General features: G+C 38.0%; 1 protein-coding gene across 1 annotated transcript in view; it reads right to left on the bottom strand.

Moving 5' to 3' along the window:
• Nucleotides 1-25,782, bottom strand: part of MAN1A1 (mannosidase alpha class 1A member 1) — a 154,545-nt gene that overhangs the window by 76,089 nt on the left and 52,674 nt on the right. Inside the window, exon 4 of the mRNA XM_074580858.1 lies at nt 15,736-15,816. Coding sequence (XP_074436959.1) covers nt 15,736-15,816 — 81 coding nt within the window. The remainder of the gene's footprint in view (nt 1-15,735; nt 15,817-25,782) is intronic.

The raw sequence follows: 25,782 nt of genomic DNA, 5'->3' as shown, positions 1-25,782 counted from the left end.
ACGCTTGGATGCTGGTCAGAGACACTGTAGTCCCAAAAGCAACTCGTAGACTAACACCAGGCAAGGATGTCACGAGCACAAAGCATGTCACATATTTAGCACTCTGGGTCTTCTACAGTTAAGGGGGTTGATACATTTATTTGAAAATATATTGGTCATAAGTAAATACGAATGGAATTAAAAATATGGCATATACAATGGAAACTCATTATTTTGTGAAGCGATACAGAAAACATCTGGATGTCATCTTAGAGGTTTGTGTTTTTCCTGATTAAGGAAACAGCTGCCTTAGTAAAATTACTCATATCCACCAGTAATGAAGAGTATCTTTTAGCACAATTCCTCTGTTAAGCCACAAGCATCTGCTTCCTAATTTTCTTTTTATTTAATCTTGTGTACCCAGCCCAAGTGCTGTAACAACAAATTTAAATAGCTGCCTCATTTTACGTCTTGCAAGCTATCGTATCTAAACAAAGAATAGCACTTTGCATATGAAACTCTCCTTTCAAGCAGGTGACCGTTGAGAGGTGATTTGCAGCACCATCTGTGTGAAAGCAGGGGGTGGGGTGGAGGACCCTAATAAACTTTGCATGGTGAATCAATAATTACATAGTTAATGTAGCATAAAGTGCTAACAGAAGATTCATTCCTGGCCTTGTAAATTCAACTGTATCTTTTAATTCCGATATCATTAAGTGATTTAGAGTGATGCCTTCACTCTAAAGTTCACTCCTAGTCCACGACGGTAAGCACAGAAAAGGCTAAAATCACTCTGCATAGGTAAAGGGTATTCTATTTGCTTTTTAATGTTAACTCAACAGAAAATGGAGAGCTGTTTGTTTCAGCCAGTGTTATGTGATACTTGTAAGTTTGTTCCAGCTGTCAATGGAAAGAGTTTTAAATCATGCTTATCAAATACACAAGTATAACAGTGTGAACAGGGTATGCCTACTTTAATCATTCTTCTGATCATTATTTTTTGTCTAACTTCATTTGCTGACTTTAATATTTTACTCCAACATCAGAATACTAGCTTAATGAAACAAGTCTCAGCAGAGAGAATCAAAAGGGTCCTAGGCTCAGGATCTCCCATATTCTGCCATCTTCCTTGAACAAACCACGAGCTTATGGGAACCTGCAGAGCAAACCTGGTCACCTTGCCAAGCCAATGGAAAAAAAAACACAAACCAAACTACTCTGTCCTCTTGCTCTGGTCCCCCTCAAAAGGGTGGTCTTCCTGAATCACCACATATGCTCAATCTGACACCATCACAGGTATTTTAAGTCAGGTATTTATATCTCTCACAGACAAGTCCTCAAACGGTTAAAATTTATACTGACAATGTCCTCAGTCCAGGTAGCACAGAGTAGCTCTCCTCCAGCCAGCTGAGGATTTGCTCCTTCTGGAGAGAGTTATTCCTATGGCTGTAGAGCAATTGCTGTGGGTCTGCAGTGGTAGTGCCATGCCCTGAGAAAGGAAAGTTTTCCTTTTCCCTGCAGTTTTCACACAAAGTGCTCCAGACAGCCAAGGGGCTGTGTTTTCATGAAGCTGTGAGTGAAAACTCACAGAGTTACAGAATGGTTGAGGTTGGAAAGTACCTCTGGAGCTCATCTGGTCCAACCACCCTGGCTCAAGCAGGGCCGCCTAGAGCCAGTTGCCCAGGATGTGTTTAGATGGCTTTTGAATATCTCCAAGGATGGAGACTCCACAACTGCTCTGGACAACCTGTGCCGTGCTCAGTCACCCTCACAGTAAAAACGTGTTTCCTCATGTTCAGAGGGAACCTCCTACATTTCAGTTTCTGCTGAAAGTTTTATATAAATGTTACACATATATTGTGGCACAGCATTAGGGCATGTACAGGGCAGTGTCATAGTTTAGTCCTAAGTGAATTTTGTCCAAGCTATAGCTTCAGTAGACACTGGAAACTACTTATCAACATGAATCCCCTCTTGTAATGTAGCAGTGTCTTCCTTTAGAAAGAAGCAAGAAGTAAACTCATAATAACAACAACAAAAACAACTAATAACTAGCAAACTACATGCAATGCGGGTGACAAAAGGATTAGGGCAAGGTACAAAGCAGGATGAGAATCCAAACTGTCAAGTTTGAACACCAAAGTTTTAAAAACAAGTCATGATGTTGGGCATAAAATCACAGAGTTCCAGGCTTTACACAGTCTTCCTTAAACACAAAAAGCTTAAGGAGTCTCATTTGCATTAAAGTTTACTCTAGTGTCCTTCACCAGAGATCCTCTGTTCCTCTTCCTGCATGGGCAATTCCACTGACAATTAATTTCATGTGTTCATGGATACAAGAATAATAAATTAAAAACTACTCATTTAGAGTGTTCCTTCTACTCTTTAAATATGTATCAGATATAATGAGTATTCACTGAAAATTAACGTTGTATGTTAAGGCTGTCCCATGTTTAAACAGTAAAGCGTTTCTTTTAATCCTTATACTAGGATTGAAGCCGACACAGGAATTTCCAGATTTTGTGATCTCAGATACTGGAAGCATCATAAATATCTTAAAAAGTACAATGATCACAAGTACAAAGACAGTGCCAACCGTCCCTCTGTTAGATTTACAGCACGGATCACTTAGGAACAAGCCGTTTGATCATAAAACTCTCTCATTGATCTTTTTCTGGGCACCAGCAGCTACAGACTCCTTCTGCTTCACTTTTATATATAAGGAAAAGGAACCAAGAGTTTTATCTGTTCCAGCCCTAACGTTTCAGTGGTCTTTGAGATTACAAGTAGATATTGATGACTGTCACTACCACTAACATCATAGAAACTACTTCTTTCATTTGTTTTGGTAAATTCCATTAAAAACAATGGGATACAGAAAGTGCCATTTGGGTAAATTCAGCCCGGGGTTTGCAACTGTGCAAACAGCTTAGCTGGACTCCATGACAGGTGAGTTTTGTAACACTACCAGCGGTGCTGATGCATTCCTAAAAAGTTATTTTTCAGGGGAGAGCAACAAGTTAAAATTTAGCATACTCTGCAGGTTCCTCCCTCCACAAGACCTCAAATGGCTTTTTCTGTAACTAATGTAACAAGAAAAAACTTCTTTTGTATAGCAGAAAAAGAAGATGATGGCTTCTTAACTCAGCGCTTGCTTTCTTATGGTTGAGATTTCTCTGAAAGACAACAGTCACTGACTTGTCTGATGAATAACGGACATATCCAAAATGAGTCTAAATAAAGTGCTTGTGTATTTTCCTTAAATTAAATATAAGAAATGTGAACTCTCTTCTAGTTCTTTTTATGTAAGCCAAATGGCAGGCTTCAAGAGAGAAGAACTCTGATTTAAGAAGCTGCTTTTATGTTGCAAGTTAAATCATCAGGCAGACTAATTCAATTCCTTTCTGTTTACTGTAAGACTATTTCTCTTACTGGACAAGCCATAAAACTAAAGTGACTGAAATACAAGGAGGCAAGCAGACATTTCCAATTCTTAAGAGTCAGAAACAAGTGCTCTGACTGAAGAGCAGTGCTGCCAGCAAGTAATAAATTTATGGGAGATTCAACTGCTTCTCTGAATTCCCTGCAGTTAAAACTTTTTTTAGAGTTAAACCTCAAAATCATTCCTATAATTAAACAGCCATAAGATGTTCTCCCCAAAGATTAACATTATTTTTGAATGCAGCGTATATTTGGAGGAAATAATGGTTAGAAGTAGTCATAAATATTTCAAGTATGCATATTAGCATATACAGGTATCATTACGTTGCTTTTCATTCCCCCGTTGGGAGCAGGGGAAAAGAAAAAAAAGACATGACAGTCACGTAAACTCTCTCTGTTTTTACCAAAACTCATGACAGGGCTTTAGTGTTTTTACCGTTTGACCGAACACTTCACATAGCTGTTCCTAGAGAGAATACTTCAGAGGTTTCACTACATTATTTTTATATTTAATGGTATGTTAATTAAAACATGATAGTACCTTAACTGTAATTTCAAATTGGAATTAGATATAAAAAAGGTCTTAAAAATATGATTTAGAAAAGGGGCATTTTAGCACCAGCTGCACTCATCACTTCTACCACCAACTGTCATAGTCCGTCAAGAGAAAACAGGTTGAGCAAGGAGTTCTTCTCGCTATCCCCATAAGTCTTTACTTTTGGCCTTGGGTCAGTTAATAACCATATTAACTTAACACACAACCTTCGAGCAAATCAGAAAGACTGATGGCATTTAAGATCGGAGTAAGTCTGCCCAGACGTGCCAAGCACCATCCCCACAGTCTCCTGCAGCTGTGTGGCAACGTTTGCCCAGAGCATCTCAGCAGTTATTGATCTTGCCTGGAATCAGGAATATTATTTGTTCTTCCCTCTAGAATATAAATGCAAATAAAAGCAACCCTGGAGAAAAAAGACTGAGCATAGACTGAAGGATGTTTGTAAGAGGCACCCTACAAGCAGCAAATGCTGATGAGAAGGTTTGAGTTATTCACTGGTTTTGCATGATAAAGAGAAAAAGATGGGAACTGTCTGTACACTATGAATAGTGTTTTTAAGAACAAGTTGGGGAAAATAGCATCTTTTAAGAAACAGCATTGTGAGCTGCTGACTTTGTTCTGCAGCTGTTGGTTTGAAGAAAATAAAAAAGAGTTTTCAAAGAAAAATGGAAGAGAATGAAGTTCACAGCGTATCCTTTTCACATGATGATCCTGAGGATCTACTGGACTGCAAAATTATCTAGTCGAGCTTGCAAAAATTAAGGACAACTTGCCCCTTAAGGGACAACATGACTTTAAAGCACTAACTGGACTGAACCAGCTTCCAAAAACAACTGGTGGTGTTATTTTGCTTAGCCTGCAAAAGCAGATGACTGCCTAAAGGCTGAAAAAAGAAACAAACCAGACACATCTAGTTCTTCAGATTAACTAGTTACAGAGCCTTTTCGGTAGTTCAATGCATCTGAATCACAAGGAACAACGGAACTGGCCCTTGATGCCAGAAGGAAGATTGCTTTCTGTTAATTGAAGGTTGACTCTACTCCAGTGACACTGCTGCTGGAATGATTTTCCTTGTTTGCTTTAGAGTTTTGTCAGTTTACATAAGGTTGGTTTTTTTGGATGTTAAAATAAGCTTTTGAGCCTTCATGTATCTGAATGACGAGAGTCCCCTCATACTATACTGTCTTAACTATCTACTATTTGAAGGAGTTATCAAGGTCAGGTGGGTTAATGTAAGGAATCAAAGGTGTTAAGTGAAAAATATCAGAGCTGAACACATCAAACAGAATCCAAGTTCTTCAGAATATTTTACCACCTCCTGACCTCTCTTATATCTTACACTTTACAGAAAATTAAACAGTAAGATAGCTGACCATCTAACATCTGTGGGAATACAAAAGTATATTACTTGTTGACAAAAGACTTGCAATGTAAGCAGTGAGCTAAGAAACTGGATCCGCTGTTTAAATATATCCTAAACTATTTTTCGTTGAGGAAAGAAAGCAAGATTTGCATGAAACACTGTCACTATATACTACTCCTCTTTTTCACTTTTCAAATATTCATGGAAGTGATTTTGTTCATTCTTAAGCCAGTCCTTGGCTTAAGAAAAGTTTGCAGTTTGCCCATTTCTCTGCACTTAGCCCTATGCAAACTGAACCCTTATATTCACTGATTTGAGGAAAACAAAGATTTGTCTTTCAAATGCTTCGTGACAGCTCTGATTAGGGGCAAACACCTGCCAAAAACCCAAATTCCCCTTGGCATCCGTTGTGCTGGAAGTGGCACAGGATTTTTCATGTGAACATCTTTTCCAAATTCCTTCTCAATCATTTGCACATAGGGTGCAAATACAGTCTGCATATGGCAGAGGCAAGCGTTTGGCACAGGAGAGACAGGAACTGCACTCATTTATCAACCACAACATTTATCAACATTATTCAACTGTTGCATTTCTACAAATAAACGGCACACAAATTGCATGTGGATTCCTGCAATTTCCAATGGATCTGGTAAAAAGCCCCCTCCTTATCTTTCCTTTCAAATCTTTCAGATTTATGTTGTTTGAAAAGCGCAAGCAATAGATCCTGCCAAAAAAAAAATATTCTGGCCAATTAGCACTCTCCATAAATTGATCCCAAGAGTTCATGCAAACTTAAAGCCATTGAACCTTGTTTGTATCTGTTTCAGATTTGATCTGCTGAGCAAGATGTACTGCTAATTCCAAAGGAGACTAAAAGGGTATCTACTTCTTCTGCAGCAAAGATGCCATTATCTGTTCCTATTGCTGAAGTCATGAAGGGCATGCAAGAACAGCAATGATGTCTGCGTCTGATTTTAGGCGTTCAATTTGCTCAATGATTTTCAGTTAGCTTGAAGCAGCAGGACTTGTCCTGAGCACAAAGTGGTGGTTTGTAACAAATCTCTAATCTGATCCTTCAAATGGCAAATTGGATGAGGAAATTTGCCAATTTCATCATAATTTTCTATTCACTTGGTTCGTATTTAAAGTACTTAGAATTAATTAATGCTTACGTGTTCTTTAATAGAAGCAATTTAAGTTTTTGCAAAAATATACAAAAGTAGAAGCATTCTTTGCTAAAGTCATATTTGGGAACCTTAGTAGTTGACAACAGAATGAAAAACACGGGAATCTACTGGATGGTTTATCTTCTCTAAGCTAATAAGGAGAGGACATTATCATCTACTTAACTCTCGACTTAATGAAAAATGACCTCTGGATCAGACTGTCTATGGAGACAAAGCACAAAATGGAATCTTACATAAACTAGCTAAATGTTGTGAAAGATTTAGATGAAGAAATGAAGAGTTACTCCATGCCCAGAGTAAAATGCAAGTATACATTATTTTTACCTGTACTTTTTCTGGGAAAAAATTCAGTTTGATGATTCAGTAACATTTACTACTTATCACCTAATTGAATTTTTATAATACATCTACAGAGAGAATATACTTTCTCAAATATTTTACATAGCCTGGAATTAAAGGGGGGCAAATTAATGCTGATCTATTCCTACTGTCAGCACTGACTTGAGATATTTTTAGGTTGCTTTCATTTGCAGAAAAAAGTCAAATTCTGGGCTGTAAAATTATACATAAGGATTATTCTTTAGATATGGATAGTATATTTGCAAGAATCTCACCGCTGCTTGCAAATGGCTCCACAGAACCCTATATTTAACCATACGTTGTACATTTTCAATTAAATTTGCAGAACAGAACAATCCCACTAACTCTTCAGGCAATATGTTTTTACTCTCCTTTTATTCTTCCTTATTGTTTCAATTGCATTTAGTGCTGCAAAATGACAGAACTGAACACTGAGATAAACGAAAGAGACAAATGTCTTGGAGACTGAGTTCCTTTGCAGGTGCATGGTGACTCTGGACAGACTGTTAATAGCATAACATTTCTTCTGTATAGCATATTAACCCACATGCAAAGAATCCTTCTTTCGGGTCTATCTAGAGCTGCTGCGCAAAAGGAAAGCCCCCACACTAGTATTTCTGGTAGACATGCCCTCTCCAACTGTTCTGTAGAACCACACTCAAGCGAAACTGCAGGAGCTGGTTGAGAGCCAAATCCTCAGAACAAACAAACCAGCTCCCTCTCAGCTGCTTGAATTCTACTTAATAATATAGCTCACAAGCTCATGTCAAACACACCAGCTGTTACAATCACAATCAGATATTACTTAGCTCTCATTATCATCCATTCTCCTTTCCAAAAGTTTACCAGCTTTAGCCCCAGACTACAGTAGTCTGGAGGCGAGCAGGGATTTCAGTTAAAATTAATGTAATGAGCAATAGAACTTTTTGGTTTAGTTATTTCTAAAGTCAACAGAGGAATGCAAACACATGTCAAATAAGTTTGCCATGGGAGAAGCCAAATTATTTTTTTGTTTTGAAAGAACTCCAGAAAGAAATGCCTTTCAGTTATGTAAAAAGGAAACAAACCACTAAAAGCGAAGAATGTGGTTATGTACAGGTCAGATTTCTAAACTCATGTTTCTCAGACCAAAATCGGGGCCCTGGCTCCTGGTTTCACACTAGGCTTAGTTGTGGCAGCTGCAGCAGGCTATCACCATAGCTGCTCTGTCCCCCTGCTGCGGATATTCGCGCCAATGACAGACATCTCAAAGAGAAACCTACCCACTGGTGAACTCCGGCAGACAGCAATTCACTGAATCAATGTAAATTGCCACTATTTTCACTTTACGTTAGTAGAGTAGCCCCAGGGTCTTTATTATGAGGCACAAAAATTGCTGGTGATGGCAGCTGACTGCGTGCCTGGTGTACAGATGGCAGAGGCTCCACAAGGCTTCAGGTACTTGAGCTGAGTAAGAGTGCCCAGTCATGGTATCAGCACCTCCAAAGCAGAGAGGGAAGAGAAGGAAAACCAAGAAGCAAAATTTGAATTAAGTGCTAGGCTGAAAAATCAGCATTTCTGTTACCCTTCTTTGATGTTTCCTCAGCATTATGTGTGGGGCCATCTTGAGAGGCAGAGCTGCACAGAGCATCTCAGCAAGTAGCATTGGGAAAAAGGGGACAGAAGTATTAGGAACGAGGAAGCTTCTGGAGTACAGGGAACCTGTTTAACGGAGATGGGTTTCATCAACAGCGACAGTATAATTGCACCGCAGGAACTTAAGAGACAGAAATAGAAGACTGAAGAGCAGTCTGCTTGGAACAGCAGAAGAACAGTCCACATCAAAGAAAATCTTAGGAGTCAAGGTTATCTCCAGAATGTGAATCCACAGGGATGCTGTAGTACATTTTGATGCGACTAGCGCAGAAAGAGAACAGTGTTAGATCTATTAAAGGTGGTGAAGAGACTGAAATACTAATGGGGATTACAGACTGTGATTGCGAGAAACAGAGGAGATTTTAAATCCTTCTCTGCCCCCGAGTAGGCTGTTAAGTGCTACATCAGAGCAGATATAAACCATGCTTTTATACACTGTAATGACAGCTGCTTGCAGAAACTCAGAGTCTATAAGAGAAAAAGTAGCTCTTGACTTATAGTTTGACATATTACTGTCTAAGAGGGGCCGCATGCTCCAATTCAAAATGCTGTTATAAATGAAAGGTTGACCTTGGTAATGTTTAAGTTTGGAAAGAGAATCAAGAAGACCAGCTGAAATGAACTTAGAAAGGAACAGACAAATGGGTAAAATGCCTGGAGATGACCTGGGGAATAACAGATGAGGTTCAGAGTCACGAGATTCTCAAATCAAAAGATTCAGATAACTTCTATCTTCTTTTGATATGACAATAAAGAAGGTAATTAAAAGCAAAAGTACATTAAAGTCCGATTAAGGAATACAGAAACTGATAACGTCTGACAAGTTCAATGAAAAACTATTAAGTCAGGCTAAAAGTAATTTTTGAAGAACAAGTTTTTGAAGTTAAAACGAAAAACAACAAAAAGAGAAACATGAAGCTTGCTAGAGAGCCAGGAGGAACAATTAAGACACGCCTGTGTAAAAGAGCATAGTGCACGAAACAAAGCCATTGCAGAAAACCTAAATTTGCCCCAGTGTTCCGTCTTGAAGAGCCCAGACAGGTTCCCATGTAAGGAGATTCTTAAAAGGACAAGCCTAATGCACTGTCCCAATATTGAAGCTGGACTAGATGACCTCTTGAGGTCCCTTCCAAGCTGAATAACTCCAGGATTCTATGAAATATGGAAGGTTAAAAAAATTATAAATTGATAAAAATGAAACAAATCATCAAGATCATTTCAGAGCTCTAAAGGAACTAAAACATGACACCACTGAAGTACTGATGTATCACTTAAAGTGGCAGCAGATGGATGGTAGGTGGCAAACAGGACCCAAATCTGAAAACGGGGCTGCAGAAAACTACAGGCGATTGCAGTCTTCTAGTTTCTACCAAACAGGGAATTCTGCTGCCAGTCTGGGAAGATGCTTAAGGAGGAGTTAAGTGGCATTCACGCAGAAGTGCTCAGGCTGATACAGTATGCCTGGAGTTTCAAACAGCATTAGAAATCAAGCTTCCAAGACATAAAAGGAAAAGTCCTCTTGTTAATTAGTGTCAAGTTAAGTGAAAGGAAGCAGGAGATAAAACATGTAGTCAATTCTCACACTGGCGAGATAAGATCCCTAAGGCATCTATACTGGAACCTAAATTCCTCATTTGCAGAAACAGGCCAGTACCTTTGTATGGGTGACAAACTTCACCCTCCTACTATTGAAGATTTCTAAATGATGAATTATATTTTTTTGTGTTTACAGAATTCAAATATTCTCTATGAAGGGAGACCTCTATAAGAGGGGGAGAGTCAGATGGAAATAGCTACAGCTAAATTCTGGGGAATGTTTTAGTGGTATATGAAGTCAGCAATGTTTTGTGGTCAGCCTGGCAAAGGCAGCTCTAGATCAATAGCATCTGCATCATTATTTCATGTCTGCTCCTCATTAATAAGACAGCGCTGCCATCACTGATGGATGGTTGCTTTAAATGGGCAATGATTAGGTCTGAAGTCAGACAGCAGGCCAAGATCAAGTGAGGTTGAATAGTGGCACTGCAACTCCTATTCTAAATGCAGATATAAACTAATTAGGTGATATGTCATCACTCTTTTTCTCCCTTCTTTTTTTCTTTTTTACTTCTAATTAACAGTTGGTAGAGAGTAACAGATGAAACTCAGAAAGTCCAACATTTATTATTGTGAAGAAATGTTTCTTGTGGGTTTTTTATTCCTTCATCCTGATCAGGATACATTCATGTTCCTTCAAACAGGATATACTGCCAGAGTAAAAAAATGGAAAAAAAAAAAAAAATATAGAAAGCTCTCCATTTGTGCTTCATGCTGTAGAGAGAAATGGCAGTATGAACACCATTATCAACTTTTTTTGACTTCTTCCAGTGAAGATAACTATCTTTAGTCCTAGAAAAGAGAAGGTTATATTATGCAGAAAGAACAGCTGCTGAATTCAAAATATTTTAACTCTGAGGAAAAAAAAAAATTACTCATCCCATTCAAAAAATGGAAGAGCTTCAAAGGAATCTGGGAACTTACCAGCTGGATCTGAAACTCACATGCTCCTCATTCACTTCAGAGCATTTTGGATTTACTTTTTTGATACTCATACAAACAGCAGTTATTAAAAACTCCTTTTATTTCTGCCTATGCAATGTATGTCCTGACTGTGGAACCAATCTTCAAGTAAAACAGTCCCCTTTTTACACAGCTTTAGTACCTATAGGTACTTTTACAGTACCTATAAGAACCAGCTATCAGTAAACCAGAAGAGCTAGTCAAATCAGTATTTAGGGTTGTATATTCTCTACAAGCAGTGCCATACACTTACTGTGACTTTCAGCACCAGTATCACCGTTATTCCCAACAGTGAAGATTACAGTGCTCAGAAATAATCACAGAATCTTCATGGTTGGAAAGGACCCTTAAGATCATCGAGTCCAACCAAAAAACCTACAATCTCTGCCCTTCAGATCATGCCGTGAAGTGCCAAATCTAGACGCTTCTTAAATACCTCTAGGGATGGTGACTCGACCACCTCCCTGGGCAGGCTGTTCCAGTGCCTGACCACTCTTTCAGTAAAGTAATTCTTCCTAATATCTAACCTAAACCTCCCCTGCCGCAACTTCAGACCCTTTCCTCTGGTCCTGTCATTATTCACCCGGGAGAAGAGGCCAACACCCACCTCTCTTATCCTTAACATGGGCCCCAGGGAGGCAACAGACCTCCCTGTGGGAAGGGTCCAGCCTGCATATGGGACCCTCCGTTCCCCTCAGAATGTTTGTCATCCCCACGAATTCCAAGAAAGGTCTTAGCTGCTGTTAGAGGACACAGTGTTGTCCTTCTCCAAAAGTTAACAAATTATCTCCTTATATGACTACATTTGGAAATGTGCTTTAAGCAAGGGGAAAAAAAAATATCTGGGTCTGCAGAACAGGGAATCTTGTTACATTTAATACTCCTGACCCTTGGTATACCAGAATTTTACATCAGACTAGTAAGTACCACAAAGCACTTGTAAAACAAATCTCTCCCTTACTAGACATCTTATTTTCCAGTACAAAACCAAAAACCATCACATACCATGTTGCTTAGAAGAGGAATCATGTCTACTAATGAATCCAGGTTTAATTTAAACAAAACAATCAGGAAAGTTTGCAAATATATCTGTCCTGTTCCTATGGTTTAAACTTACCATATTACAGGCTTCTCCAGATGCTTTCATACAAACAAACAAAAAAATCAATACTAGCACTGCTTTAAAGGAGCCAGGTTTGTTTTTAGTAATCCCTTATAGCCACTGACTCATGGAAAGAAAACAGGGAAGCACTCATATGAACAAGTGTTCATATATAGTGTAACTATGAGGGACTTAAAGAAAAAAAAAAAGAGCAGTCCTTAAAAAGTTACTTAACTTGAAATCAAATTTTCTGGTGTTTGTAGCTGTTTTACAAATGAAGTTTGATATTTGACTGGAATTCTTTCTAGCTTGGGTTTAAATAGCAATCATAGAATAAATTTTAAAAAGTTACTTAAAGTGTATTACTGTTCTAGCACTTTTAGGCATTTCGTATTAATTCTAGTAAGACAGAAATTCTAGGAAGTTTAATATAATGCATCTCATAGCTCTGTTCACAAGTAAGCAGCACACACTTATCAAGAGGCAAAGTATTCAATTTGTTCATTTTTAAAATTATTCACTTTGGTGCCTTTATCTAAATGAACTATTATGTGAGCAGGATGTTTTAGGAACTAGTCCGTGTGATAGGATATTCTTTAATCATGATTAGTTAGACTTACAAATGATTATGGAACATACAATATGTTGCAGCTTTGGATCATTACCCATGGAAATGTAATTCAGAAGTACAAACAATAATTATTTCCATCACTCCTTTTACTGAAACATGGCTTTCTTTAATTAGGACACTGATAAGTGTGTACAGCAAATACAAGATTTTTAAACAGTTAATCTGATAAAGAATAAAATGAGCTTTTAAGTGAGAAAGCTTAATCCTCCAAACAGCCTGCACACAGGTTGTTCCACCTCCTTAGGAACGCCCACTAATATAATGGACTAAAGGCTGATTAAAGATGGTTTTTCTGTGGTGGCAGCCAGCCTGTGGGGCCCTGGGTCCTTTCCACAGCTGTCACAGCACCAGAGAAGGACAGACCCAGGCAGCATGGGCACCCTCACACCGCTGCATGGCTGCTCTGTCCTCTGACCGGCCACATCCCACCCTACTACAGGCACCAGCCGGCTACTGCTTCAGTGTCCAGTACCTAAAGGGGGGCTTACAGGAAGGATGGAGAAGGACTCTTTACCAGGGAGAGTAATGATAGGACAAGGGGGAACGGTTTCAAACTGAAAGAGGGGAGATTTAGATTGGATATTAGGAAGAAATTCTTTACTGTGAGGATGGTGAGGCACTGGAACAGGTTGCCCAGGGAAGTTGTGGATGCCCCATCCCTGGCAGTGTTCAAGGCCAGGCTGGATGGGGCTTTGAGCAGCCTGGTCTAGTGGGAGGGGGTTGGAACTAGATGATCTTTAAGGTCCCTTCCAACCTAAACCATTCTATGACTTAGGAGACAAATTGGGAAGTTTCCCCAAATCTGATACAAGGCAGAGCACAGGGAGTTGCAGTCTCCAAGCCACTAGGACAACTGTTAGCTTAGGAGCATCATTCTGTCTTGGATAGCAGATGTCTACCACAGAGCACAAAACCCAGTGGCAAGCATAGACAGTGTCTTTCCCAGCCTGCAAGAGCTCAGGACCCTCCTTAATCGTACACGTCATCTTTGTGTTTAGGGGCCCATTTTACTTTCATTAACAATTTTAATTTCATTAACAATAACATTACATTCATTTTTAGAACAGACATTAGCATCCAGTGTCACTAATGCTCCACTGCAAAGAGTTCCACTTAATTATGCATTGAGTCAAATACCTCCTTTTGTTTTAAATATTTCCTCATTTCGTTTGTACAACAGGGTTTTATTGGAACACAAGTATTGCTATCCATCTAGTCCAAGAGGTGGTGGTAAAACTGCCTCTCTAAAGGTGAAGGAATGCCTGAGAAGCAATGGCTAGGTGTTATTTAGGAGAAACTATCTGCACTGATTGAAAATGAGCCTGCACATTAACAGACACAAGATATAAACCATCAACATATACATGAAATCAACAGCACTGATGACAAATGGTTCGGGCATTTCTTGGCAGACAACTGCCACTTGATGTAAAGGCTCACGTGCAGTCCTCTACCAGCTTGTTGTCTGCCAAGAAGCATCCTCTGCTTCCGTCAGAACTGCTTAATTAAAATGTAGCAATAGGTTATACTGGAAAAGTTCATGCCTGTTTGCAAGGAGCAGATATGCAGTGAAAGATAGAACTATTTAATCGCAGAAGGAAGAGCTTTCCATTCTAGACACCCTTAGATATGCTTATTTCTGGTTGCTGAGTTACTGTAGGAGGACAAGTGATTTCCTTCAAGAGTTGAAGATGAAACATTAAGTAAACCAATATTTAGTAAAGATAAAGAAGCCAGCTACCAAGAACCTCTTGATTTTTTTCCTTACTGGTAAGGGCGAATTTTAAATGGGTCTAAGTGTAAAATTTTCTTCCAGAAAAATCTAAGACAGTTAAAACATGAAAAACTGTATATTTTAAAACATTAATGTATTTTCAATACCACCTACACTCACGGTAGGACCATGGGAAATAGATAGGTACAATAAAAATGTCAGAGGAACGTTGCCTCCTTATAACTGCTTTGTCAGGCCCATGACCCAATAGTACCTGCTAAGACAGCTTTAGCATAATGCTAAATTTTAACAAAAGCCAACATGCACACCATAGAATTTAAGTTAATTTAAAGTGACAGGTTCAAAACAGGGCTTTACCTACTATTTGGGAAATTTACATATGAAAGAAAATTACACACCTTTAGGGTTTTGTGGAGTTTACACCAGTAATTACTTTGGATTTAAAGAAATTCAATGATAAATTCAACTTATGGATAAAGAGTATTAACTTCTGGTAATCCTATAATAAAATACTATGATAATCCAGAGATAGGAACAAGAACTTAGACTAGGAAGATTAAAGACTTTTCAAGTGCCAAGCTAAAAATTTAAAATATCACAGTACCACTATAGCCTTCTCCAAATATATTACAGAAATAACTGCATTAGTCAAAGCCCTTAGATGAAATTGCTTCTTCATCCTTTCTAGAAACCATGACAGGCAATAGAGATTAATGGGATACTAACGCTTTAGACATTCACATATATAGGTTTACCAGTTACCTTTTTGGTCTTAACATGTCTTTTCCATGTGAGGCCAACAGAAGTAAAGTTTATAGGAATTAAAGAATATACTGCAAACTAATCAGTGAAGCAGGAACCTGATGCACCAAATCTACCACTACCATGGCATAGGAACTTCATAATTACACACTCTGGCATGAAGCCTGGTAAAAATGCACTGGGTATGGTTTCAACTCAGGGAAAAAAAAAATAAAACCATTTAACACTTACATCAAGTAATAACTTCAAGACTTATACAAAGCAACAGTGATAAAAGCAAGAAAACACATTGGACAGGTCTCTGCTGCACAAGCCATTTTTAAAGTTCTAAACAAATTTAATTTAGATAAATAAGATTATTAAAATAAAGTTACCTACTTATCTAGATGATGATATTTTAGATAAACCATGTGGAAATGTCTTACCTCTTCTCCTGAAAGATAGTAAGCTGAAAGGAGTCCACCGACAAAACGGATGTTCACTTCAAATACTGAAATTTCAGCGTTCTGTTGAAATAAACAAACATAGTTTTATCCCGATATTTTTCTGTACAGTTTTGTTTGTTTATTTTTGTCTTTTTTATATATATACATGCAGGTATTAAGTGACAACAGCTGTAAATGGCAAAACACAGAAGACACAGGGAAAGCCGACATAACTGAACTTAAGAGCATTTTAAAGTATTTCCTTCTCTTCCTCAACTAAGCGAAATATCCTATTATCCTCATCCTTTTTACCTTTTTATCTCTTCCACTTGGACATAAGGCATTCTCTAAATCCACATAACTAAGTACTTCCTTGCAAATGATTCAGTGCTCACACACAAAAAGTGCTCTCGGACCACGTCTCACACTACCTCACCTCACACCATCTCTTCTTAGACACCGTATGACAAGTTCTTGATCAGAATGCCCAAGAGTTTTCCTACTTCAGTCTAAATGGACATTATTGTAAAAGGGGAGGTCAATTATATGTTAATGATAAAAATGTAATCATGACGCGTATTTACTAGGAAGCAGATGATCTTTCACCATCACTGCCAGCCCTTCCCAAGCTGGACTGGCCAAATGATAGAGACTAGGTTTGTTGTACTGAGCAGTACAGATACATCCATTACCTGTTTCAAAATTCAAAGTACATTCTTCTTTGCCTTTTTAAATCCAAACCTAAATGAAGAATCTGAGTCTCATGATCACTACCTTCTCTTGTTCTTTCCCAAGTCAATTCCAATTTTACCCCACTACACAACATCCGATCCACTCAAGAGGCATTCAGTCGAAAAGCTGATCTATTGAAGGTTTTTAATTTTTGCTTTTTTAAATGCAATTTTGATGTAATACTACTTTTTACATTTTTCTATTTCTGTAGAAAAATTGTACCCAGCAGTCAATCTCTTGCTTTTATTGAGTTGTTTTTATCCATCTTGTATTTGTTGACAGATACTATAGCTATATTCAAAATAAATCAATGCATGGTGGAGCTGTGGGATTTTCTTCCGAACGACTTTTCTCACTCAGCTAGTTTTTGTACTTTTCCAGTTTAAATGTTCAGATGTCAGTTTACAGAGGAGGGAAGAAGTTGCTCTCTGTTTTCTATGGATTTTAAATTCTAGTAAACTGCCTTTGTAGAAGAAAACAGCACCAGGTTACTTTTTAGAAATATTACTTCACGCTTTCCAGTTTGCAAGGCACTCTGATTAAGGAAAAGTATTTAGACACATTTCAGAGAGTTGTTTAATGCTTCATCAGTTGTAAAGGTACAGACTTCAAAAAACCACCGATTTGCTACAATGTTTGTCCACTTACCCTCAGGCACTTAACTTTTCTCCTCTAAAATCTGTTGTGTACTTCCCCCTCTAAAAATGGAGGATATAATTTCATCCACAGAATTGCTCTGATTAATATATAATTCATATATACTACATGTGTGTGCCTGTGTAGTTTCTTTTATGCACACAAGCACAGTTCAAAGGATCAAAGCAAAGCCATCACACACATCTGCCTATTGAAAACTCACACCTGGCATCATATGTTAAGACTGCAAACTGAAAAAGTTATCTTCCTGTCTTGCACTGGTCAGAACTTAGCATTTTTCAAGTTTATTTTAAGTGTACTAAGACTCAGCAGTTTCTCCTCACTCACTGCTCTCCCAATACTGGTCTACTCATTCTTTCTGAAAGAAGCTACAAAGAAAAAGAAAAAAAAAAAAGAAAAAAAAAAGGAGGCTTAATTCCTATTTCCAAAATTAATCTGATATTTCTCCTTCCAAGTGTCCAGTCATTGTCTCACTGAATGCAGCAAGAAGGAGAATGAAGTAACTGGAAACAGGTATTCACTTCAACTTTAACTAGTGCCCTTTCTGTGCATTTCTTCTTATTATGTTGTGATATCTGGTAAACCTGGGGGGATGGATATGAAAGCTGAACCAGCTAGACAATACAGCTGTTCACCTGCTCAGCAGGCTACCTATGTAAGAACTCTATGTTAAATAAAGAAGTCTACCTTAACTAAATCCAATGCATAAAACAGCTTGTAGAGAACTGAGGTGACTTAAGAAAGGCTGATCTGATCTGACTGAAGAAAGGATGATTAAAGGAATGATGGGGGCAGCTTCTCTTCCCAGGAACTTGAGCTAGCTGAAACTCCTATAAATAGTATTTTACTTGAGAACCAGCTTCAGAAGTTCAAGGTCTTTCCATTACAGTCCTGAGCCTCAACACATGTTAAGAATTTTTCTTTGATGCGGGAAAGTTGAAGATGTAAAGAGGTAGGTATTAAACAAGGAAATGAGTTAATCAGACATCCCAGACACTTGTGCTTCCTGTAAGGATGAAATTAAATTATGTTTTTATTCTGAATTGCTCAAAGTAAACTGAGTGATATATGAGCTGAGTATTTTGTCTCCAGAACCTTACATTTTACCTTTCTGGATTTAATATGGCCACTCACAAACCACTGTTATTTTTCAAGGAATGTGAAGGCCCTTTAAGAAAAGCTCAGTATGTGTGCACTGACATCTGCTTCTGGAATTCAGTTATAGACAAAAAGATGACTCTGAAGTAATGTGAATAAAGATTTTACTGTCGAACCACAAAGATTAATTGCACTGTAATCCTGTTTGCTGAAGTGGCGATCTTTCAGGACATTTCTTGAAGCCAACCATTGTTTTAGCTTTATCAGATTTCCAATACTTCACTTGCACATGTCTCTGAACCTTTGTTTGAAATCCTCATCTCTTACTACAATCTTTATACAAACCACTGAAGCAGACGCAATTAATGAAATGGACAGACATTTCATTAATGGTAGATTTGAAAGCTGTATGCTTAATACATAGTTATTCAAAACTCATTATACCAGGCCAGTAGTATTCTCAGAAAGCACAGGAATTATTGCATTTTCCAGAACAGTTAGTTTTACAATTTCATGTCAAAGAAGCATTCATCTCTACATGGAAAATTTGTGTGAAGAAGTAGTCTGTTAAAACAAGTGAACTTTTTCTAGAAGTAGCAGATGTCAGCTACACCAACTTTACCTTTCTTTTTGGTTTGATTTTTTAAGATTTTTGCATTATGCATTTAAGATGCCACACCCTGATCATTACCCTCTCTTCATATTTTTAATCACCATCCACATACAGTTTGCACAAATAAGTCTGTATATTTCTACTCAGCAGTCAAATCCCAAGTAAGCAATGTTATTCTTTTATTTAGGTCTCAGATCTGGCTGTACACAAATACCTCATGATGCACATAACAGTGACAAAATATATGGGAAAAATCTTTATCTGCACTTCCCAAAGCTTCTACTTCACCAGCTGAAGAGGCCAGAATTATTTTACTTTATTTTTTATTTCAAGTTTAACCTTCTCTTTCAAACAATCATTGTATATGATGGTTTGAATATATATGTCTCAGACATAGCAGGTCTGAGAAGTGACTGAATTAATTCCATTATATCTAATGGAACTTCTGTAAGGAGAAGTGACAACATACTTGTTTTAAAATGACTACAATTTTCCTTTTGCAAGATCACAAGTATATAAGATGATTCTGACCAACTGGATAGATAATATCTCTAATTTTACAGTCTTTTCATTAGTACTCCAATTAGCCTGCACGGCCATGTGCTGTGTACGATGATACCTGAAACACCTTTGTTAGTACATGTCTCTGCTAAGCTTTTATTGTTCCTATGCAATATCATCTTGCCCTGGCTGCTAGTTTTGGAGGTCTCCCTTTTATAAAGGATTCTGAAAGTATGTAGATGGCTTGGGAAAGTGATATGCATATTGGGAACAACGTGTTTTTTGTTTTACTTCCAGGGCTTTTATGTTAATTGAAGGACATGAGTAATTAAGTCTTTCATCTTACACATGATCAATAATTTATCATTCACTATTTGATCTTCTGATAAGTGAATCATAAATGGGACAGTCCAAGTATTATACAAAATCTGGAGAAAATGTGACTGCTGCTCACTCTGCTTAGAGAAACAGAAAACCAAAGGCAATATATGTATACATTATGTGGTGCAAGAGCAAAACTGTGATGACCTTGTGGAATTTCATCTGGTTTCCTTGATTAGCTTCTAAAGACAAAATTATTTTGACAAAAAGATGTAACATCCTTTACATTGCTGGCTAGACACATAACACCAAAGTGAACCTATTCACATATGGTAGAGACTGCTCTTTCTCAAACTCAGGCTCTGCAAATAACCAAGTCTCTACAATCAAAGGATGAAACAGCTGAGTGTTACCACATTTTGTCTTGACAAGGAGAAATGCTAAAATAAGGGGTTTTTTTTAAAGCAAGAGAACAACCATAGATCAGAAACACTCAAGAAGCTGCAGAACGTGACAGATTTAACTAGTAAACTTATTTAAGTAACTTTTTTTAAAAAAAGGGAGGCTGACTATACCTTAGAAAGCCCCGTCTTCAAAAAGCAACAAATATTACCAAACAGGGGAAAAAATACGAAGTGCCAAGAGTTACATTAGCTAGTTTGTGTTACTCTGCATTTGTGTTTTATTTGCAAACCTATGACTGGGTCAATCTGATCTCAGCTGCACCTCACCACTTCCTTCACCCTTCCATAAACCGGAGGATTAAGTCTATAACCATTAAACTGCTGAAGCTTCAACCAGCTGTCATTGAATTTAATATTGAAAGCACTGTTCAGACAACAAAACTACTGTCAGCTGGGCTCTCCTGAAGCCCTTCTTCTATTGGACTCCTCCAGCTTTTAAAAAAATCAGTATTCACATCCTTCTGGATCATTTCCTTAATGCATCTCTTTCCTGCAAGTCTTCCTCTCCACAAATTCATAAACCAAGGCCAAAACAATTTCCATCTATATTCTCTCATGGGAAGTCGCTTTCACTTATAAACACAACATTTGAAATGCAACCCAATTTTATTTATCTACTATCAGCTTCCACCTGGCACTCATCAATGCTGGTACTTGCTCTGCCATTCATAATTCAATTGCAGAAAATACTGTGTGTTCTTTATGTGGATGAAGGTATTCACAATAACCAAGTCACCTAAATTTACATTTGATAAAGAGCTTACTGTCTTAGTTTTTATAAAGATACAAATAAGGCCACAAATCCTACCAAATAATTTGTTTCAGTCATCTTTGTTGCACAGATTCTTTCCAAAACTTACTTTCTTTCTCCTGTTCTCATGAAGAGTGCAATACAAGTTCAGTCACCTCGTCTGCGTTTCCATCTATTGCTCCTGTGTACAAGGAATAAAGTGACACCCCCACCCCCACGCCATACTGTACCATTGCAAACAGCCCCTACCCTGCAGGTTAAGAAGCTGTGCAACAGAACGCCAGGGACCCTACACTGAACAATGCTGAATGATGTACATAATTCTAGACTAAACAATGGACACAAAGGGCCCACATTTCAAGTGAAATGAGGGGCATTTGTAATTATTATTGCTATTAAGTAATAATGTTCCCCTGTTGAAGCACAAAGGTTGGGAACAAAACCAAATCTTAGCATTTTTCAAGCAGTCCAGGGAGTATGATAGAGGCACAAAAAGTACTACAATAGCTCACTTTAAACTACTGTATTAAACAACCTTTTAATTACTTGCAGTTATGGGGGAAAAAAAAAGTTTCATTCATATTCCACAAATGAAATTTAGTGGCAGCTTGCTAAAATACTCAGTTCTCATAGACAAGGGAAACAATTTTAGCAACCTTTTTATTGCAAGTATCAAAGCCTGTTTATTGCATAACATGCTATTTAATCTTGCTGAAGTCCCCCCATGGCAAACTGTAACATCTTAAACAGGCACAAAAATAAAGTGTTACTGAAGGCATCAACCAACGCTAGCAGCAAAAGAACTGCATTTAATAATGAATTTGCAAGATCTTCTTTTAGCCCATCAAAATAATTTCTTATTCATAATCAAAACAAAATCAAGTCATTTTGAAGTCTGGCATTTAAAGTGTACTAACAAGTTATATGGCAAACTAGTAAACAAATAGTCCCACAAATTAAAGAACCATTTTCAACTGCTGGCTTTCTTAAGCTTCCTCACAGACCCATTATAAATTTACTTGAAGTCCATTTACTCTCACTTCCCACACACCCTTTTTTTTTTTTTTTTTCTTTTTTTTAAATAGGAAAGCTACCCTATTGCAAATTGTTATATTAGGAAACTTTCTGATTTTCTCACTTAAAGAGAAAAAAACCACCAAGAATAAAGCGCCAAAAACCATCTGCCTCCAAGCCAGAACATTAGGTTATGGACTGTTAAATATAATTACAAGTCAATCATAATACCTACGGTTTGAGAGTAATAGCATTTAAACTTGTAAATGTTGAAGTTTGAAGTAAACAATATGGATTCTAAAAGTTTGTCCTGTTACTGACTGCGACACCATTGATAGATTTGAGCTAAAGATAAATGCTGGAAGCATTAATACTTAGATCCAAATAATATTTGCTATTCTGGGATCTTGGAAAAGGGGCACGCTAATCTACACATGGCAGTAGAGATAAACATATTTTCAAGATTCTGTACTTTTTCCACTCTCTTCTAGTTTCAAAATAGACATATTACATGCAAAACTTCTACATTGCATGAAGCTGCACACAAAGCTACTTTAAAAAGACACTCAAATCTGCAAAGCTAAGTACAAAGACAAAAATCAGAACCAGTAAGTAAACCTTCAGGCTGGCTTATTAAATCAGATACAGTGACTGACTGACCTCTGGTAAACAGCTTTGCTTAAGAGTGCTGGCAGGATACAATCCTCAACTTACCCTTGCCATCTTACTCATTCCCTTCTCTTTAGGCAGTTCCTCAACTCATTTAGTACCTATCTTCAAGAACAAATACGAAACACTCTTCATACTTTCCCCACAGCACAACATCCACTCTTTCCTAGGTTGATCCATCCCGTGCAGTTAACAAGGGAAGGTATCTGTGATGAGACGGATTATGCACGATGAGTCAGTGCCTGCACAAAATGTCAGCGGAAGTCAACTAAATTATATCCACACAAAGCTCTTGCACAGACTGGTGCCACTGGAGCAAACATAACTTCCCACCATCCTTCATTTTGACCAAAACCAGAAAGGGATGAGGCAAAGAAAGCAAAATTCCCTAATAACCAAAAGGAAGGTGATTTTAAGTTTGAATCCAAATTCACCTTTGAGATATCTTCTGGTGGAAGAAACCATTTTCCTCTTCTCCCAACAAGCATATGGCTTCCTGCTCCATATCCTGTTCCCATCCTGGTCTTGCCTGATAACACCCACATCAGATGGCTGATCAGTGGGTCGAGGTGTGAAATTCAAGCACTGTCCCACATACCATTTGTGAGCACCTTCTGGTCTGGTTTGGGTCCCTGTTGTTCCACCCAGTGCCCAGGCAAGCTTTAGGACACCATGTAGGCCAAGAACTGTTCTCAGTATGCAGTACGGGCAAGACCGTCCTTTTGTGTGCAAGGAGTTTAGCAGGGATGAAGAGGGGGATGGATCAGTTAGTGTCGCATCCTAAAGAGGCTGGGGGGCATCTGGGCATAAAAGTGAAGCACCATCAGTTCCAGTACTTAACAACTCCCAACCCTTCACTGCTGTGGCCAAGTGGCTCAGCTCCTCCATTGCTACTCACTGAACCCTGACCTCTTCATCCATCTCATTAAGATCCCTCTTCCAGTATCTCTTCCCAAGTATGGATTCATTGTGGTTTTACCCCCCTGCGCTGCAGAGGCCGATAGCTTTTTCCTCCCCAACGTGAAGCAGGGGTTGGGGTGGTGGTACAGAAACTCTTTCAGAAAGCTACAAACGCTCTGTGTGTGTGCAGGTCCTAAAGCAAATAATGAAAAAAATAAAAACAGAGCAGCACACAGCAACGCATAGTTGTAGCTAGGAAACAACCAAGCTCCCCAGTGATCCCCTGAAAGACTGGCTCCTTTTTCCTCCCTTGCAACGTGTTGATATAGAAGGCGGCGCAGGGCAGCCCTGCGCAGGGTCATGCACGAGCACGGCCAAAAAGGTGTGCGGGCAGCAGCACACGTGGGGAGGTCAGACCAAGCCCTCAGCTATATTAACTGAAGAGCAAAAATACAGCTCTTCAGAGGTGAAGTGATTTAACGGAAAACAGAGCACACATTCATGGTGCAAAGACCACGGATGTACCCACTGCTAAGTGTCAGCTCTTTCCAAAGGTGCATGTATGTCTAAATCTCTTAAAATATTGACAGAATCAGAAAATGCAACTTAATTCCTGAAGGACTACTCAGTTTGGCTGAAACTTCAGCAAGGTATCAAATATGAGGAATTTCAGCAGTTATGAGAGAAAAAAACTCCGAGCATTGCAATGTGGATATCCCAGTTATAAAACCATAGGGCTACCAGCTCCAGCTATAACAAGAATAGTCTAAGAGTGTTATACTCCAAAAGGGGAAGCTTCCAAACACATCCACTCACAAGTTTACCAAAATTCACAAGTTTGCCAAGAAAGGTGGCTTTTACTTATCTTGAATTTTCCTTCAAAATCAAAACATTGCTTTCTTCAGCAAGGTAAACAAGAGTAACCCTGACAACTAATTCATTGACTTGAGGGACTGAAATCTAACAGGGGAAGAGATGATGCCACTTCCCATTAAGTCATCTTTAGTCCATAAATCCTTCTATGTGGATAAACTAGTGCCTACTTTACAAAGTGACATTTGGAAACTTTTACAATTAGGTGATGAAAATGATCAAGTGCTGGCCAAATGCCAGATGTACAATGAGTATCTGACATATTAGAAACTCCTGGAGAGGAAAACTTGCTTTATCTAGCTGCATTGACATAGAATATAAAGAGAAAAGATTCTGCCACAGAATACAGTCACAGCTATTTTTGTAAAGAACATCTTAAAGAAAATTTAAGATTGAAAAAGCACAGTTCTAAGATTAAATGGAAAGACAAACTAATCCTATTTATTACACAAATAAAGACCAAACATGCTTCCCCAAAAGCTGATTAAGCAGTCACTGCCCAGGAAATGACCAGAAACATCAAACAGAAACACATTTTATACCACTCACAAGAAATAACGCTTAAGGATATGTCAGTGTGTCAGTTGTTAAAAACTAAATCACTTTTATGGGAGAAAGGTTGCAAAAACAGCAGCAAGCATGAGTGTACAAAACATTAATGCCGAAAATGTCAAGTAATACCCGATACATAATAAATGCTTAAACACAAAAGAGAAGAGGGCCCTTTGTGTTAAGTAATTTCCAACTTCAAACTGTAAGATACAAACGCAAAGCAGAATTTGAAACTAGAACTTATATTTAAAGTGGAAAACTAAACAAGAGTACAAGTTTACTAGCTTCAAACAATTCAGCCATTAAACAAACTGACATCAATTATTAAAGTTGGTGTTGCAGTTACTTATTCTCATTTCCTCCTTCCACTTTCATCCACTCATCACTGATGCCAATGTAAAATTCAATTCTGTATGACTACGGAGTATTACGAAAATAATTTTGTGAGGTGTTGAAGCCAAGGCAGCTACTTACAGGAATATCAGGAATAAGATACTGTTCCTGATGCACATCAGTATTATCTGTAAAGTAGTTTCGGTAAATCTGCTAAATTGGATTGCTGCATTGATTGACTAACAGAATACAAAATTGCAGACATTTTGAAAGAATTCATAGGCTTTTAAGCATTACTGAGGAAAAAATCCGGGCTACATAATTTTTAAAAGTACATGAACAACAGGACCTGAAATTGTAGGCAACACCATCTAGAAGTAGAAGTTTCCAGCACAAGGTATATCATCAGACATCTGACACTACTCAGAAGCACAGTTTAATATCCTGTATTTACATTATTAATGTAAACATAAATGCACACTAAATTGCTGCTTATATAAACTATATATTATCCACTCTTATTAACTCCTCCTTCTTAAAATGATAATTAATTCTCAAGCATTTTAGAG

Source organism: Larus michahellis, chromosome 3 (genome assembly GCF_964199755.1).
Source record: "Larus michahellis chromosome 3, bLarMic1.1, whole genome shotgun sequence".
NCBI lineage: Eukaryota > Metazoa > Chordata > Aves > Charadriiformes > Laridae > Larus > Larus michahellis.
Note: the sequence above shows the minus strand (reverse complement) of the source record. Positions and strands in the feature narration are given on the sequence as shown.